This window comes from Cucurbita maxima, unplaced genomic scaffold (genome assembly GCF_002738345.1).
Source record: "Cucurbita maxima cultivar Rimu unplaced genomic scaffold, Cmax_1.0 Cma_Scf00004, whole genome shotgun sequence".
Lineage (NCBI taxonomy): Eukaryota > Viridiplantae > Streptophyta > Magnoliopsida > Cucurbitales > Cucurbitaceae > Cucurbita > Cucurbita maxima.
The window spans coordinates 1,165,784-1,178,344 of NW_019272020.1; the positions used below are offsets into that span (position 1 = coordinate 1,165,784).

Here is a 12,561-nt window from a genome sequence, read left to right on the forward strand (position 1 = left end):
ATGAACTTGATTTTATATTAATTTGTTTCCTTGTTCTTCCTCTCTCGAAAAGGACTTTATAGCTTGGTCTCGAGTGTAAATTTGTCTCTAGGGTTGGAGCATTTATTCTCAAGTATACTTCAGTTTGTTGATTTTGTAATTAGATCGACTCTTGACTTCATGCCATGTCTTGAAGTTTTCTAGTCTTCAAAGCGCCTTTGATCTTCGAAGGGATTTTGATCTTCAAGTTATAAAGAGTCTTTTGAGTACTCGAACTTTATAGAAGTCTTTTAAGTGCACTGAAATGTCGTCCGGTTTCCTATTTTTCCTCCCTTCCAAAATGAAGAGTGTGAGCATGAGGTTAATCGACTATGGACCTGACCTATTGGACTTGAGCTTTATTAGTCTTGGACTTCGAGCCAATTTTCTATTAAACCTCATTTGCAAACGAACCACATAATACATAATACAGGATGAACCATCACTTTAATAGGTAGACTCAGTCTCAAAATGGTGCGACAAATTATTCGAAAAAGAAAATTTTCTTCATTTGTGAGGGAATGGGATGGAGGTGGTTCTTAGTACAAACACATGATAAAGTGAACAAACTGAAAAGGCAACTCATTTGGAGCACAAAATCAGATTGGATCTCTCTGTCAAAATCATTTAAGGGCAATGCTTATCCACTTGTCTCCTCTCATTAAATTTAGAACCTTCAGGGACCCTCCCAGGGGGGATCAGACAAGGATTGATTTATCAGATTTCACTAAACTCGCCTGGACTTCGCCACAAATAACCGATCTTCCTCCAAAGTTAGGTAGGTTTGTTTAGTTTACAAGAGAAGCTGGAACTCTATAGAGCTAGTTGCTATTAGCTTTTGTTGAGTTTATACTTCAAAAGAAGCGTTAACATAAACTTACTTGGCTAATACTGAAATTTTGTAGGATAAGTTTAACTTAACCTTGTGCAATCTACCTTATGGGTGATAAGATTAAAATATCCCATCCCCTTTCTTCATGTCCTTATTAAACCTAATATGCAGCATGAAATGGGATCTAAGTTTCTCAGAAACCTGGATTGTTCAGCAGAGGGTTCAATAGTGGGTGCTAATGCAAGTAAGAACACAGAAGTTCCCAGAATTTATAGGAAGAAGCTTATCCATAATACATTATTGCTAAAGAGCAAGTAATCACAGTCAAACTAACAGGATTTCTCATTGTTTTCAATAAATCCAGAGTAGGAAGTATACATATGAGATCTCTAGGAATCGATCAGACATAAGTAAATTTAATTAATGTAAAAATTTTGGCACACCAGGTAAGCAAGAAAATTGGCGGTCCTCGGCGTTTTGTTGAGATATGCTTGCTAAGTGAACAAATAACTGGCAGCAACGACCATCAGAATGCAGAATTGCTTCCTCTGGTTTTCCCAAGCAGGATGTCTTTGGCCTCATTGATCTTGGAAGCAAGATAATGGCTGCCACCGGCATCTGGATGATTTGCAACCATCACCTTCCTGTGCGCTTCTTTCACCTTTTCTGTTGGAGTGCTCTCCCTGACAATATAAATGAAAATAAAATCTTAGACACGGGCAGGCACAGGGTAGACGCAATAGGGAGAGTACGCAGATCATTATGATGAATGATAACTCTAAAGCACGCGCGCGCACAGATATTCTATCTTCAAAAGGGGTTTAACATTTAAACACAGCCAAGAAGATGAAAACAAAAATAGGAGGAAAACTAATGGAGCTATGAGGGGCAGGAGTTTGATTGTCTCATATAAGACTCAGTAAATACCTAACTCCAAGAATTAAAGCTGCCTCCCTCCTTGTCATTGTAGGCTGAAAGCCACCTTCATAGAACTTGCGCAGTCGTGCTGTTGGCGGCCTCGCCTTGAATGCCTGCCAAGCCTGAAGACCATATCTACCAGCGTAAGCTGCTGCAGCAACAGCAATTCCTGTAATCAATGGTGTAGCCTACAATGATTCACACACACACACACACACAAAATATTAGAGTAGTTGCCAATAGAACAGAAGCGGCGAAAATCAGTGTTCTGTAACATAGGAAGTTCAAAAATCCTCCGAACGATTAAACAAGAATAGGAAACGATGGAATCTACTCCACAAGATTTAGGCAGCAGAAGCCCTAGTAAGTAAGTGGCAAAATCCCATTCAATCAGAATGAACAATATTGAACTCAAAATTTGCTAGCTGGGGAAATAAATGGATTTGAGTATCAAAATACAGTTTTTAGACCGAAATGTTTCCAATTTTCTCATAAAACAAACACACCCCGCAAACTAACAGATACATAATGCAATACCGCAGCCTTAAATTCGAAAAGAATCAGCAGTTTCAAGTTCTCGAACAAAAACATACAAGCAACCAACAAGAAAGCAAAAAAGAAAAGATAAAAAGATGAGGAAAGTCCCAGAGCCGCATGGACACAACATAAAAGAAAACGAAGAATGATCGAAGACTCACCATCAATGAAGAACGCTCAAGCTCGACGGAAGGAAAAATGTCATTCAATGGCTATGGGTCTTGGCTTTCCTCCAAAATTGGATTCTAGGGTTTTCTGGAACACGAATTTGATCAGGGCCGAGAAAAGTCCCGAAATATGAAAAGTAATACTATATTTTATAAAACCTACAAATTTTATATATTAACGCATATTTAGCTCATCCTATTTTCGGAATTTCTTGGTCGGCAAGTTCCATTTAAGATATTTTTTTTAATTAAAAAATTAACTTTAAATTTATATGGTTCTTTAAAAAAAAAGGTTGAAAATATTTCGCTTCTAATTCTTTATTAAATTTTAAGTGTGTATTTTTTTAAAAATATTTTAATTCTAATTTTTTAAGTGGTGTCTGCAATTAAGTTGATCTTATATTTTTTTTTATTATATTGTAAATTGTATTTCAAACAAAAAGTAAAAATAAAAATAGAAAAAGTTTGAAAATATTTCAATTCTAAATTACTAAAAAACATAGAATAAAGATTTTTTTTTTTTTTTTTTTTTTTTTTTTTGCCGTTGAGATTACGCACTCGAGTTCAAGACCCAGGGAAGCAATGGAATCTCGAGACTTCAAGTTCAAGCTAAGGAGAGAGACGACTACTCAAAGCCCCATTAGAATCCAACCGAAAATGTTCGAAGAATCAGCAGCAGCAACAACTCGAAGTTTGTTTACTAGAGATACGATAAGACAAAAGAAAATCAACTGATAAGGTGGTTGAGCCCCTTGACGAGGGAACATGTCTACCAATTAACCAAATAGATTGGAAAATTCACTTGACATGTCATCCTACTATGTTTAGCTCGAGACTATTCAACTCAGTGCTAACTTAAGTATTAAAGTGTGTTGGGTAGACATCTTTGGTGCAAGATTCTATGTTGCAGGTGAGCTCGAATACACCTCAACGAACTACTTGATCGTCTTTACTAATAATAACAATAATAGCTGATAAATGATAATGATTCAGTATGATAATGATTCGGTAGTTTATGGAGAAAATAATGACAAAGAAGATGCAAATAGCAGTGACCCACAACATATCCTTGCCTTGTCCTTGTCCTGTGGTTTTCTGGGTATCAAACTCAAGATTTTAACAGATGCCCACAACATATTTAAACACATCTATAATGAATAAATACCATTTCATGTATCAATTCAAATGATAGGTGGTGTGTGTGGAAAACTTTTTGAATTAAATTGTAAGAGGTTAACAGATTTAACCAATCTTCTTCACTCTTTGCCTTTCTGCAGTTCAAATCATTCCAACTCCATTGCTGAGGCTCTTCCCTGCATCCGGGTCGCCTTCGATCTTAGGCGGACCGGAATGCCGCCTTGGCCTGGCTGGTGAAGGAGGGTAAGATAGCCGTTTCTTTGCTGTTGCTGAAGACCCTTTCTCTGGAGTTGTTACATTCTTCTCTACTCCCATTGGACTCTGCAATCTGGATTTTGCTTTTGCAGATTCAGTAGGTGTCATGTAACTCCGAACAGCGCTCGTGATCGACATGTTATCATCGTCCCTCACCGAAGGTCCTCCTCCCGTGCTATGCCTTCTTAATCTTTCAGACTGCACACTGACAGTACTTCTCGAGTCGTCGTCATGAATGGAGAGGATTCTTGGGCTTGGAGGCTTCAGTTTTTTTGATGCAGAAGATGAAGCTCGCTTGGAAGGAGTTGTGGAAGGCTTGAAAGCAGAGTGCGTTGTCTTATGACTGCCTGTTGGGGAATCCATCTCTGAGTTCAACTGAAAGCGGGCAAATGATTTGCTGATTTCTCCGCCAACAATGTCACGACTTGTCGTCCGACCAGAGCGACTGTTATTCGACTCTTTTCTCGTCAGGTCAGGAGCATCATGCACCTGAGCCCCGCTCCATCGTTCCAACCAGCTCCAACCCCAGGTGGGATTAGTTGGATCCATGAATGCTGGATTTACAGATCTTGCAGAATTCTTCCAGGTTTGCTGTAGACAGATAACTTAGAATTTTATTCATCAAAAACTCGATACCCTTATCATTATCCATGGATAAGGATTTTAGAATATGTCACCTGATGAGTGAAGGCATATGCCAGGGCCCTCTCCCTTCTCGTTGCAGCCTCATATTTGCTCAGTAGACCAGCTTCAATCTGCTCCTTTGATTGTAAACTGTCATCCCATTCCTCTCCAATCTGCCGTATAATCATTAACAAGGGGCTTAAGAAGCTACTATCATATGTTGAGTTTATAGATATTATGCTCAAAAGATGACATTTTGGGATACATGTTGTGAGAATGAAACAAATAAAAGAATGGTAATGAAAGAGACCCGCAAGCTTTCAAGATCTTTTGCATGTTTTTGAAGGAGTTGTTTCTGGAGAGCCTGATTCTCCTCCAACATTCTAACTCTCCTAAAATGGATCTGAGATTGAACGCGAGCAAGAGTCTGCATGCAACGAAGGGTATTCGACGCTTGGCGTTTCACAGTAGAACTCTCCATCAGTGATTTCAGCCTCACCAGTCCTCGTAATGCTCGTAACGCCCTTCTTGCCTGAAGTAAAACAATAAAACTATAAGACATTTGTCGGTATGTGATTGTAACAGTCCAAGGTCCAAGTCCTTTGGTAGCAGATATTGCCCTATTTGAACTTTCCCTTTCGAGCTTACTCTCAAGGTTTTTAAAACGAATCTCCTAGGGAGATGTTTCCACACCCTTATAAAGGATGCTTCGTTCTTCACCTCTACGATCATTCCTCACACAAGATTCAGAGAGATTTCAAGAGCAAGACTATTATAAGGAACTATTACCAGGTATCCACGGAATACAGTTTGGATCTTGATTGCTGCAACTTCCTCCTTAGGTGGGCTGGAAATATGAGTTTGTGTAGAGAGTTGCACAACTTGGGCTGCAGCAAAAGGAGTAGCAACATTTGGCTCAATAGTAGTAGAAACATTAGCCTCATAAGCCTGAGTAGCTGCAGAAGAAACTTCATCGTAGCAAGGCTCCTTGTTTTCTTCACTCTCTGAATGGATGATATTCGCCTCTGCTAGCTGAGGTGGTGATGGCACTCTCACAGCCTCTGTAGAATCTGAATTGGGATGCTTTTGCTTTCCAAACCATTTCTTCTTTGACTCCTTAGAATTCTGCACAGACAGTTGCAATAATATCAGCACTCAAAGAACATCTTTTCATTCTAATAAGAAATCAGAGCCCTACTGTAACATGCCATCTCTTTAGACTTTTCTTTTCGGACTTTCCCTCAAGGTTTTTAAAACGGGTCTGGCCCTACTCCAACCAGTGCCTCGCACCGTACAGTAATTGGCTTTGATACCATTTGTAACAACTCAAGCCTACCGCTAGCATATATTGTCAACTTTGGTCTGTTACGTATCGTGTCAGTCCCACAGTTTTTAAACGCGTCTACTAAAAAGAGGTTTTTCATGCCCTTATAAGGAATGTTTCGTTCCTAACAAGGAAGGCGAACGAGTGTCAGTGAGGATGTTAGGCCCCAAAGCATTCTTCATAAGGGTGTAGAAACCTCTCCTTAGCATACGCGTTTTAAAACCTTGATGGAAAAGTCCGGAAAGAAAAGCCCAAAGAGGATAATATCTGCTGACGGTTGGCTGTTACACATACTCGCCAACCTAACAAAGTCGAAATCAAATCTCAATTAGGATGAAGTAACCTTCATACCTGAATTTCCTTGTGTTTGGGATCTGGACTGAGAGCTTTCTTTACAGAAGAAAACCAAGTTCCTTTCTTTCCCATCTCCTTATCATTCCTATGCCTAAACCCCTGATGGGCACAAGTAAAATATATCAGTCTCACTTATGGCCACTGATATGATAAAGTTACTTTTGCATAAATACAATACAAGTATCCTGTGAACAATGCAGTTGAGGGAGGAGGGGGGTCCTGTGTTGTAGGCCAAATAACTTCATAAGTTAGAATTGAAGGAACTCAAGTCTTCAGATCTCACCTTCTCTTCCCTCTTTTAGCAGAAAAAAGCTACACAATACAGAAGAAACATATAATTTATGACAGCTCCCAACCAAAACATTGCAGAATTGGGATAAAAATGACAACCCCATTACCATTACAAAAGATTAAACAAAGAGATGATTACTGAATCGAAAGAATACCCAAGTGAAATTACGAACTAAACCACAACCCCAATACAAAATTTGAATGAACAAAGCAGCAGAAAAGGAAAAGAACCTGAAATGAGAAGATTCAGATCTGAAGGGGCTTGGTTTCTTCAGTCTTCACTTCAAATCAGTGAGGTTCCATTTCCTTAGCTTTCTGAGCTAAAGAAAACAAAAAGGGTTGGGGGTGAAGGATTGGGGAGGACGAACTGAGGGAGCCCTGTGAATGCGATTTGGCGTCCGCTTGTGGGTTTGTCTCTCTCTCCGTGTGGCTTTTCTAAAGGGGAAGAGAAAGGAAAAGCAGTAATCAGATCTCGCCAAGAAGGGCTCAATGATATGGGAGAGAATACGAAGAGAAACTAGCTGGGCTGTGCTCTAATCAGACGGCCCCACTACTTTTTGCTTTGATTTCCCATTTACTGAAAAGAAAATCGCTTCCTGCTCTTCTTCTTCTTCTTCACAGCTTTTCTCTCGTCTTTTCTCTTCTGTCAGTCAGACCTTCCTAACGGCTGAGGTAATAAATAATTTGTTTTTTTATTGGTTTTAATTATTAAGAATAAAAATGCAAAGTTTATTGTTTAAAAATTGCAAACTTAATATTTAGAGTCTAAAATATATCTTTAAATAAAAATTTACTAAGTTAAATAATATCAAGCTTTTTATTTTTTATTTAAATTTTAAAATAATATTTTAGTGTGACATTAAATAAGGTTTTGAAATCGGATGCGAATTTGGAAAGGAGAAAATTATGGAAATCTTGGAAAAGCAATATGATTTCATAAAAGAAAATTATTAATTGTCCATTCATAATCAAACATTTATTTACAGCTTATCCATTTATTTTTTCTTTCTTTCATTATCGATAATAGTGACCCAATATTACATAAAAAAATAAAAAAAATAAAATCCGCTATTATGAGTTAAATATAAAGATTTAAAGTTCACGATATATTAAAATATTTATTTTAATCTATATATTCCATTTTTCCGTAATTAAAAACATGGATTATTTTGATTTTATTTTTACACTACTATAATCAATATTCTTTTTTAAAAAATTGAATAAAAAGTAATATTGATGAAGGAGTAGGTAGGAATTAAAATGAACAAAAACTTAAAATAGAACGGAGTCCAAATAAGATTTATATAAGTTAAATTTCGAGTTTTCTTCCTAAATTTTAAATTTATGTCTAATTTATCCACATTTTAAGATAAAATAAAACTTAAATTATATATAACTCATCTAAAAAATTTACCACTAAATTTATATTTTAATTATATATAATTGGTTGAGATATAGAGTCGGTCGAAAAGAGAAAGGGACAGTGAAAAGACAAAAGAGGGCATGAGAAAAGCAAATAAATAAATAAACAGATGTAATCAAGTTTAGAGCGATTGGTTTGGAAATTGAGAAGCGGATTAAGAGTAAATTAGCTGGCAGTTGACAATTGGCAAAGAGCCACGTGGCCATTAATTATTGTGCCGCCACTACACGCGCTTTTCCAACGTGCCGCCAACTTATTTGGATTTACAATATACATATACATATATATATATATATATTCCTTCTTTATTTTTATTTATTTCACTTCATTCTTTTTATATTTATATATTATTTATTTGTTCTTATTTTTTCCATTTTGCTCATTTTTATAGAGATTTAACTTAGTTATGTTGGAAAAAAAATTAACGAAATAAAATTAAAATACTGAGAAAATAAACAAAAATTGAATAATTACTTGTTTGAAATTTATTGTATTTAAAAAATATTTGAATGTGTTTTAGCAAATTTCAAAATAAAAGAAAAAAAAATTAAACAATTCTCTCTTATTTCTTTTAATAAATTGAGAACTCATAAAAGAAATTGGGCCAAACCTTCCGGGTTGACCTTGACCCACCTAATGAGTTGGGCCGGAGCTCGTACTTTATTCCGAGCCCAATATGATGATTTTTTCAAGAAAAATAGGAAAATTATGAAAACTAAGATTCAATTTGTTGTTTATATTTGGGTGTTTTTTTAATACAACAAATTTTAAAACTACATTTTTTTTTTCAAAATATGTTTTTAAATATTTATAAAAAAAAATAGTTAGTTCGGAGTTGTTCCGATACTCTATTCAAATTTTTATTTTTAATAAAAATTAAAATGTATAAATATATGCTTATATATATATATATATTTTTTTTGTAACATTTAGATTGATTTGATTCAACCCTAGGAGAGAGAACAATTAATTTAAATTCAACTCAGTTTGGAGTTGGATGATGGGAGTTTTAGGTTATTAGATTTTTTTTTTTTTTTTTCTCTGAAACAAAGAATTATCAAGGGGTTCGAATTCGTTCTCTCTACTTTTGCTCGACTAATACATTTGTTTCTTGATTTTCTTGGTTTTGTCCAATTCAGTATCATAAAAAGGAATGGGTTTGCTAGTAAAAAAAAATTTATGAAATGAAAGATATTGGAATTGATTTGAATCCAAACAAGCCCTCCAAATCTTCATGTCAAATCCTTCAAAAAAGTAGCCAACATTATTATAGTGAAGAGAGAGAGATTGATCCAGGCATTATATACCATATAGTGTGTCTGCCCTAAGTTAATAAATATATATATGTTTTTTTTTCTATATTAAAAAAAATTAATTAGTTTTGAGACCCTTAATTACATGGATGGTTTTTAATTATTAAAGGATACGGTGTAATATTAAATTTTAAATTTTTAAAAATTATGTTCGTACACATGTTTAATTAAAAAACACTATAAAATAATTTCACTAATTAGGTTTTCGTTTTTGTCTCTAAACATATCGTGCCTATCGAAAGATATTTATTGAAGGTTTTTTTTTAGTTAAAAAGAAAGAAAGAATTTAAATTTGTAGAAGTGGAATATATATACTTGAAAAGCAGGCTAGCTATGGTTGAGTTATTGATATAGTTGTATTTCGTATGTTAATGTTTTTTAATATATATTTAGTATGTCGGTTGAAGATATTATGTAAGGAAAAAGAAATCCACCAAATTAAGAAAATTGAGTCCAAGTAAAATATCAAACAAACTATGAATATATTTTATTTAAAAGAAAAAAAATGTAATAAATTATGATTGATATTATAGCAACAAATATTCTGTGATTGTTAGAATTTACAAATAATTTCAGAAGAAAAGAAAAAAAAGAGGAGAAAATTTGGAATGCAAAAGCACCAAATGCCAATTTCCAAAATAGAAAGAAAACAAACTCGAAGGGGATAAACAGATAGCTCTGTGACATGAAACCAGAGCGGCCAATCTGCTGCACAGATTCTTAGTAGTGGAGGTGGAGACGAGACGAGACGAGACGAGACGTAACCAAACCACTCACTCAATCCGTGTTTCAGTTTTCATCACTGCAATGAAGCAATCGGTGAAACCGATTTCCAGTCCCAGTCGGATCGACCTGTTTCCGCCGCCATTGATGAGCTTTCTGAGGGCCGATGCCGGAAATCGGAGTAAAAGCGGCCGGTCTCGCTCCAGTCCGATCTTCATCAGGAAGAAGAACGTCACCATTGAAACTCAAGAGCCGTCCTCTCCGAAGGTTACTTGTATGGGCCAAGTCCGTACCAATAAACGTTCCTCTAGACCTCCCGCCAAGCGATGCCGATGGATTAGAAGCGTTCTCTCTTTCAATCGACGCCATTGTCGAACCTTCTGGAACAGGTCAACGATGTTCTTCCAAGGAAAGCCTGAAATTAGACGAAAATCATCGATCACTGAATCTCGCGTCCGAGACGAAGCGGAAGATTCGGAGCAAAATGAAGAGAGTGAGGGAGCAGCCAGAGATGCGGTTTTTGCGTCATCGGCTCCATCGCCGCCGAAAAACGCTCTCATCCTGACGCGGTGTAGATCTGCACCTCATCGGTCGTCATTTTACGGCAATCTGATTAGGAGCGACAGAACTGAAGAAGAAGGAAAAGGAGGGAATGGAAACAGAGCGGCATCCAAAATTGAGTCCCGAAATTCGGAGCGAATGTTCAAAAAACTCGAAAATTCAAACGGAGAAGAAGATCGAAGCTCTGTAAATAACAAAGAGAGCAAAATCGAGGAAAACTCAATGTCGAATCGGAGCCTGATTCTAACGAGATGCAAATCGGAACCTGGCAGAATTAGGGAGAAACTTTACGGATAATTGAATCTTGGGGAAGAAGAAAGGTCGGCAATGGATGCGAAGGATTCAAATGACTAAATGTCTTCCAGCTTTGTTCTTTCCTCCATGGCTGAAGACGCAAGGTAACCGTGCATTTACTATTTAATTTAAATAGAAATTGCTAATTAGAGGTTTATTTTTAGTCCAAAGTTTAAATTCTTGCACCTAATAGAAGTTAGGCTACTCGACTAGCATATGCATATTACACCATCCTCTTAATTATGAACATGCTACCCATTAAAAATGGATTGAAGGCAAGATAGATTGGAGTCGAAAAGAATAGTGGTTAAGGTATGCATAGAAACCATGGAGATCATAGCAAAAATAATAATAATAATAATAAATAAATAAATAAACTTAAATTAGAACCGATGTGAGAATATGAAGATTTAAAAGAAATGTGTGAAAACATGACTATGTTGGTTTATGAGGATAGTATTCGTTTGTTGAAGCGAGAAGAATGTCGAGGCTATCAAGTGTTGAATATTAAAGATATGGTATTGGATATATAATCTATCAAAATTGTAGCTAAAATTCCAATTTAAGACATTAAATTTGATACTTACGTTTTCAACTTCGTTAAAGGGTGAGTCCAAAGGTAGAAGGAAACTGGAGTAATTGGGTTGGGCTCATATAATTATACTGCAACGCTGGGTAGTGGGTCAAGGAAAAAGAAGGCGGGTTGGGCTTGACAACTCGCTCTCTTCTCTCTCTTTTTTTAATACAATCAGGTTGGCTGAGTTGACTTAATTCTTTGTACACTGAACCTGTACCCAACTAGAATCAAATTGAGTCCTAAAAAACCAACTCATCCCGACTCAAAATTCTATTTAACCCAACCCATACAATTTAGGTTGAGTCAGTTCGAGATCTCAAGCTTTTGAGTTCAATGCACACCCCTAATCATGTGGTCTAATGGTCGAAGAGAACATGTCCAAGCTAAAGTCCTTGACAACAACAAGGCACTCGTTAATAAGCACAAGTTTGACCATGTGGTAGACATGAGTGTATGATTGCTATTGGCGCACAATTTGCTTACCCCCACGTACAAGTCGTCATAATTGTCAAGACAATGCTTGATAACCACTTTTCTATAAAGGGTGGAGATCACTCCTTTCAAAAGGTACAAATATCATTCCAGCTCATTTCAACACTAATTCAAAATAAATGCTAACTTAAGTTTTAGAGTACACGCGATCGAACACCACATCAATATAAAATCTCCTTTGTATGTTAACACCTTAACTAGTTTGGAAGTCACTCGAACGCCACTATTGCCCTAAATTTAACAACAAATTTATTGACAATTTTAAATGATACAATACAAAAAAAAGTACTAAATTACATTCAATATATATATCTGAAGGAAGCAGGTAGATCCAGGCTTAAATGCAGAAAATAAATAGCATACCGTCCAGCTGTTGAACACGTATACCTGTTTGATTGGCTGTCCATATAAGCCACCTACGTGTCTATCTTACATGGCATTTAAATTCTAAGATTAATATTAATTAGGTGCGATATCTTTTTAAGGTTAAATTATAAAAAAAATACTTAATTTAAAATAATCACAATTAAGTATGGTTTAACATATTTTATTTTAAAAAAATTGACGTTACTTATTATACTAAAAAATAATAAATAAAAATAATTTTTATTTTTTCCAAGTTTATTTAGTTGATTTATTATTTATAAACTTTATACTTCTAGTTTGATAGGATAAATGATAAAATATTGATAATGGATATAATATTTTGTATGAATTAATT

The 12,561-nt window shown here is 35.6% G+C and overlaps 3 protein-coding genes across 5 annotated transcripts; 1 reads left to right on the forward strand and 2 right to left on the reverse strand.

Annotated features, from left to right (window-relative positions):
• Positions 1 to 1,095: 1,095 nt before the first annotated feature.
• Positions 1,096 to 2,633, reverse strand: LOC111478751 (mitochondrial import inner membrane translocase subunit TIM14-1-like). Of its 2 annotated transcripts, none has more exons than XM_023123182.1 (3): positions 2,467 to 2,633; positions 1,783 to 1,956; positions 1,096 to 1,533 (listed from the first exon to the last, which is right to left on the reverse strand). In XM_023123182.1, exons 1-3 carry the CDS (start codon positions 2,467 to 2,469, stop codon positions 1,429 to 1,431), a joined length of 282 nt encoding a protein of 93 aa, XP_022978950.1. In that variant the 5' UTR covers positions 2,470 to 2,633; the 3' UTR covers positions 1,096 to 1,428. The 2 variants fall into 2 exon arrangements, with proteins under 2 accessions (XP_022978950.1, XP_022978949.1); XM_023123181.1 differs by having other exon boundaries at positions 1,778 to 1,956.
• Positions 2,634 to 3,497: 864 nt separating this feature from the next.
• LOC111478879 (protein IQ-DOMAIN 1-like) lies at positions 3,498 to 7,087 on the reverse strand. Of its 2 annotated transcripts, XM_023123392.1 has the most exons (7): positions 6,689 to 7,087; positions 6,450 to 6,478; positions 6,164 to 6,265; positions 5,278 to 5,613; positions 4,799 to 5,020; positions 4,542 to 4,661; positions 3,498 to 4,455 (listed from the first exon to the last, which is right to left on the reverse strand). In XM_023123392.1, the coding sequence occupies exons 3-7, from the start codon at positions 6,236 to 6,238 to the stop codon at positions 3,751 to 3,753; spliced, it is 1,458 nt and encodes a 485-aa protein (XP_022979160.1). In that variant the 5' UTR covers positions 6,239 to 6,265; positions 6,450 to 6,478; positions 6,689 to 7,087; the 3' UTR covers positions 3,498 to 3,750. The 2 variants fall into 2 exon arrangements, with proteins under 2 accessions (XP_022979160.1, XP_022979158.1); XM_023123390.1 differs by lacking the exon at positions 6,450 to 6,478 and having other exon boundaries at positions 6,689 to 7,086.
• A 2,913-nt stretch (positions 7,088 to 10,000) lies between these two features.
• On the forward strand, positions 10,001 to 10,774 carry LOC111477626. Its single transcript, XM_023121489.1, has one exon. It carries the CDS (start codon positions 10,001 to 10,003, stop codon positions 10,772 to 10,774), a length of 774 nt encoding a protein of 257 aa, XP_022977257.1.
• Positions 10,775 to 12,561: the final 1,787 nt, after the last annotated feature.

Coding starts and splice junctions, on each gene's coding strand:
- LOC111478751 (XM_023123181.1), bottom strand. Junction 1,534..1,777: donor GCTTTAATTCTTGGAGTTAG/GTATTTACTGAG, acceptor TTATATTGTCAG/GGAGAGCACTCCAACAGAAA.
- LOC111478879 (XM_023123392.1), bottom strand. CDS start 6,238: ATGGGAAAGAAAGGAACTTGGTTTTCTTCTGTAAAGAAAGCTCTCAGT. Junction 5,614..6,163: donor CCAAACACAAGGAAATTCAG/GTATGAAGGTTA, acceptor CTGTCTGTGCAG/AATTCTAAGGAGTCAAAGAA. Junction 4,456..4,541: donor CATATGCCTTCACTCATCAG/GTGACATATTCT, acceptor ATCTGTCTACAG/CAAACCTGGAAGAATTCTGC.
- LOC111477626 (XM_023121489.1), top strand. CDS start 10,001: ATGAAGCAATCGGTGAAACCGATTTCCAGTCCCAGTCGGATCGACCTG.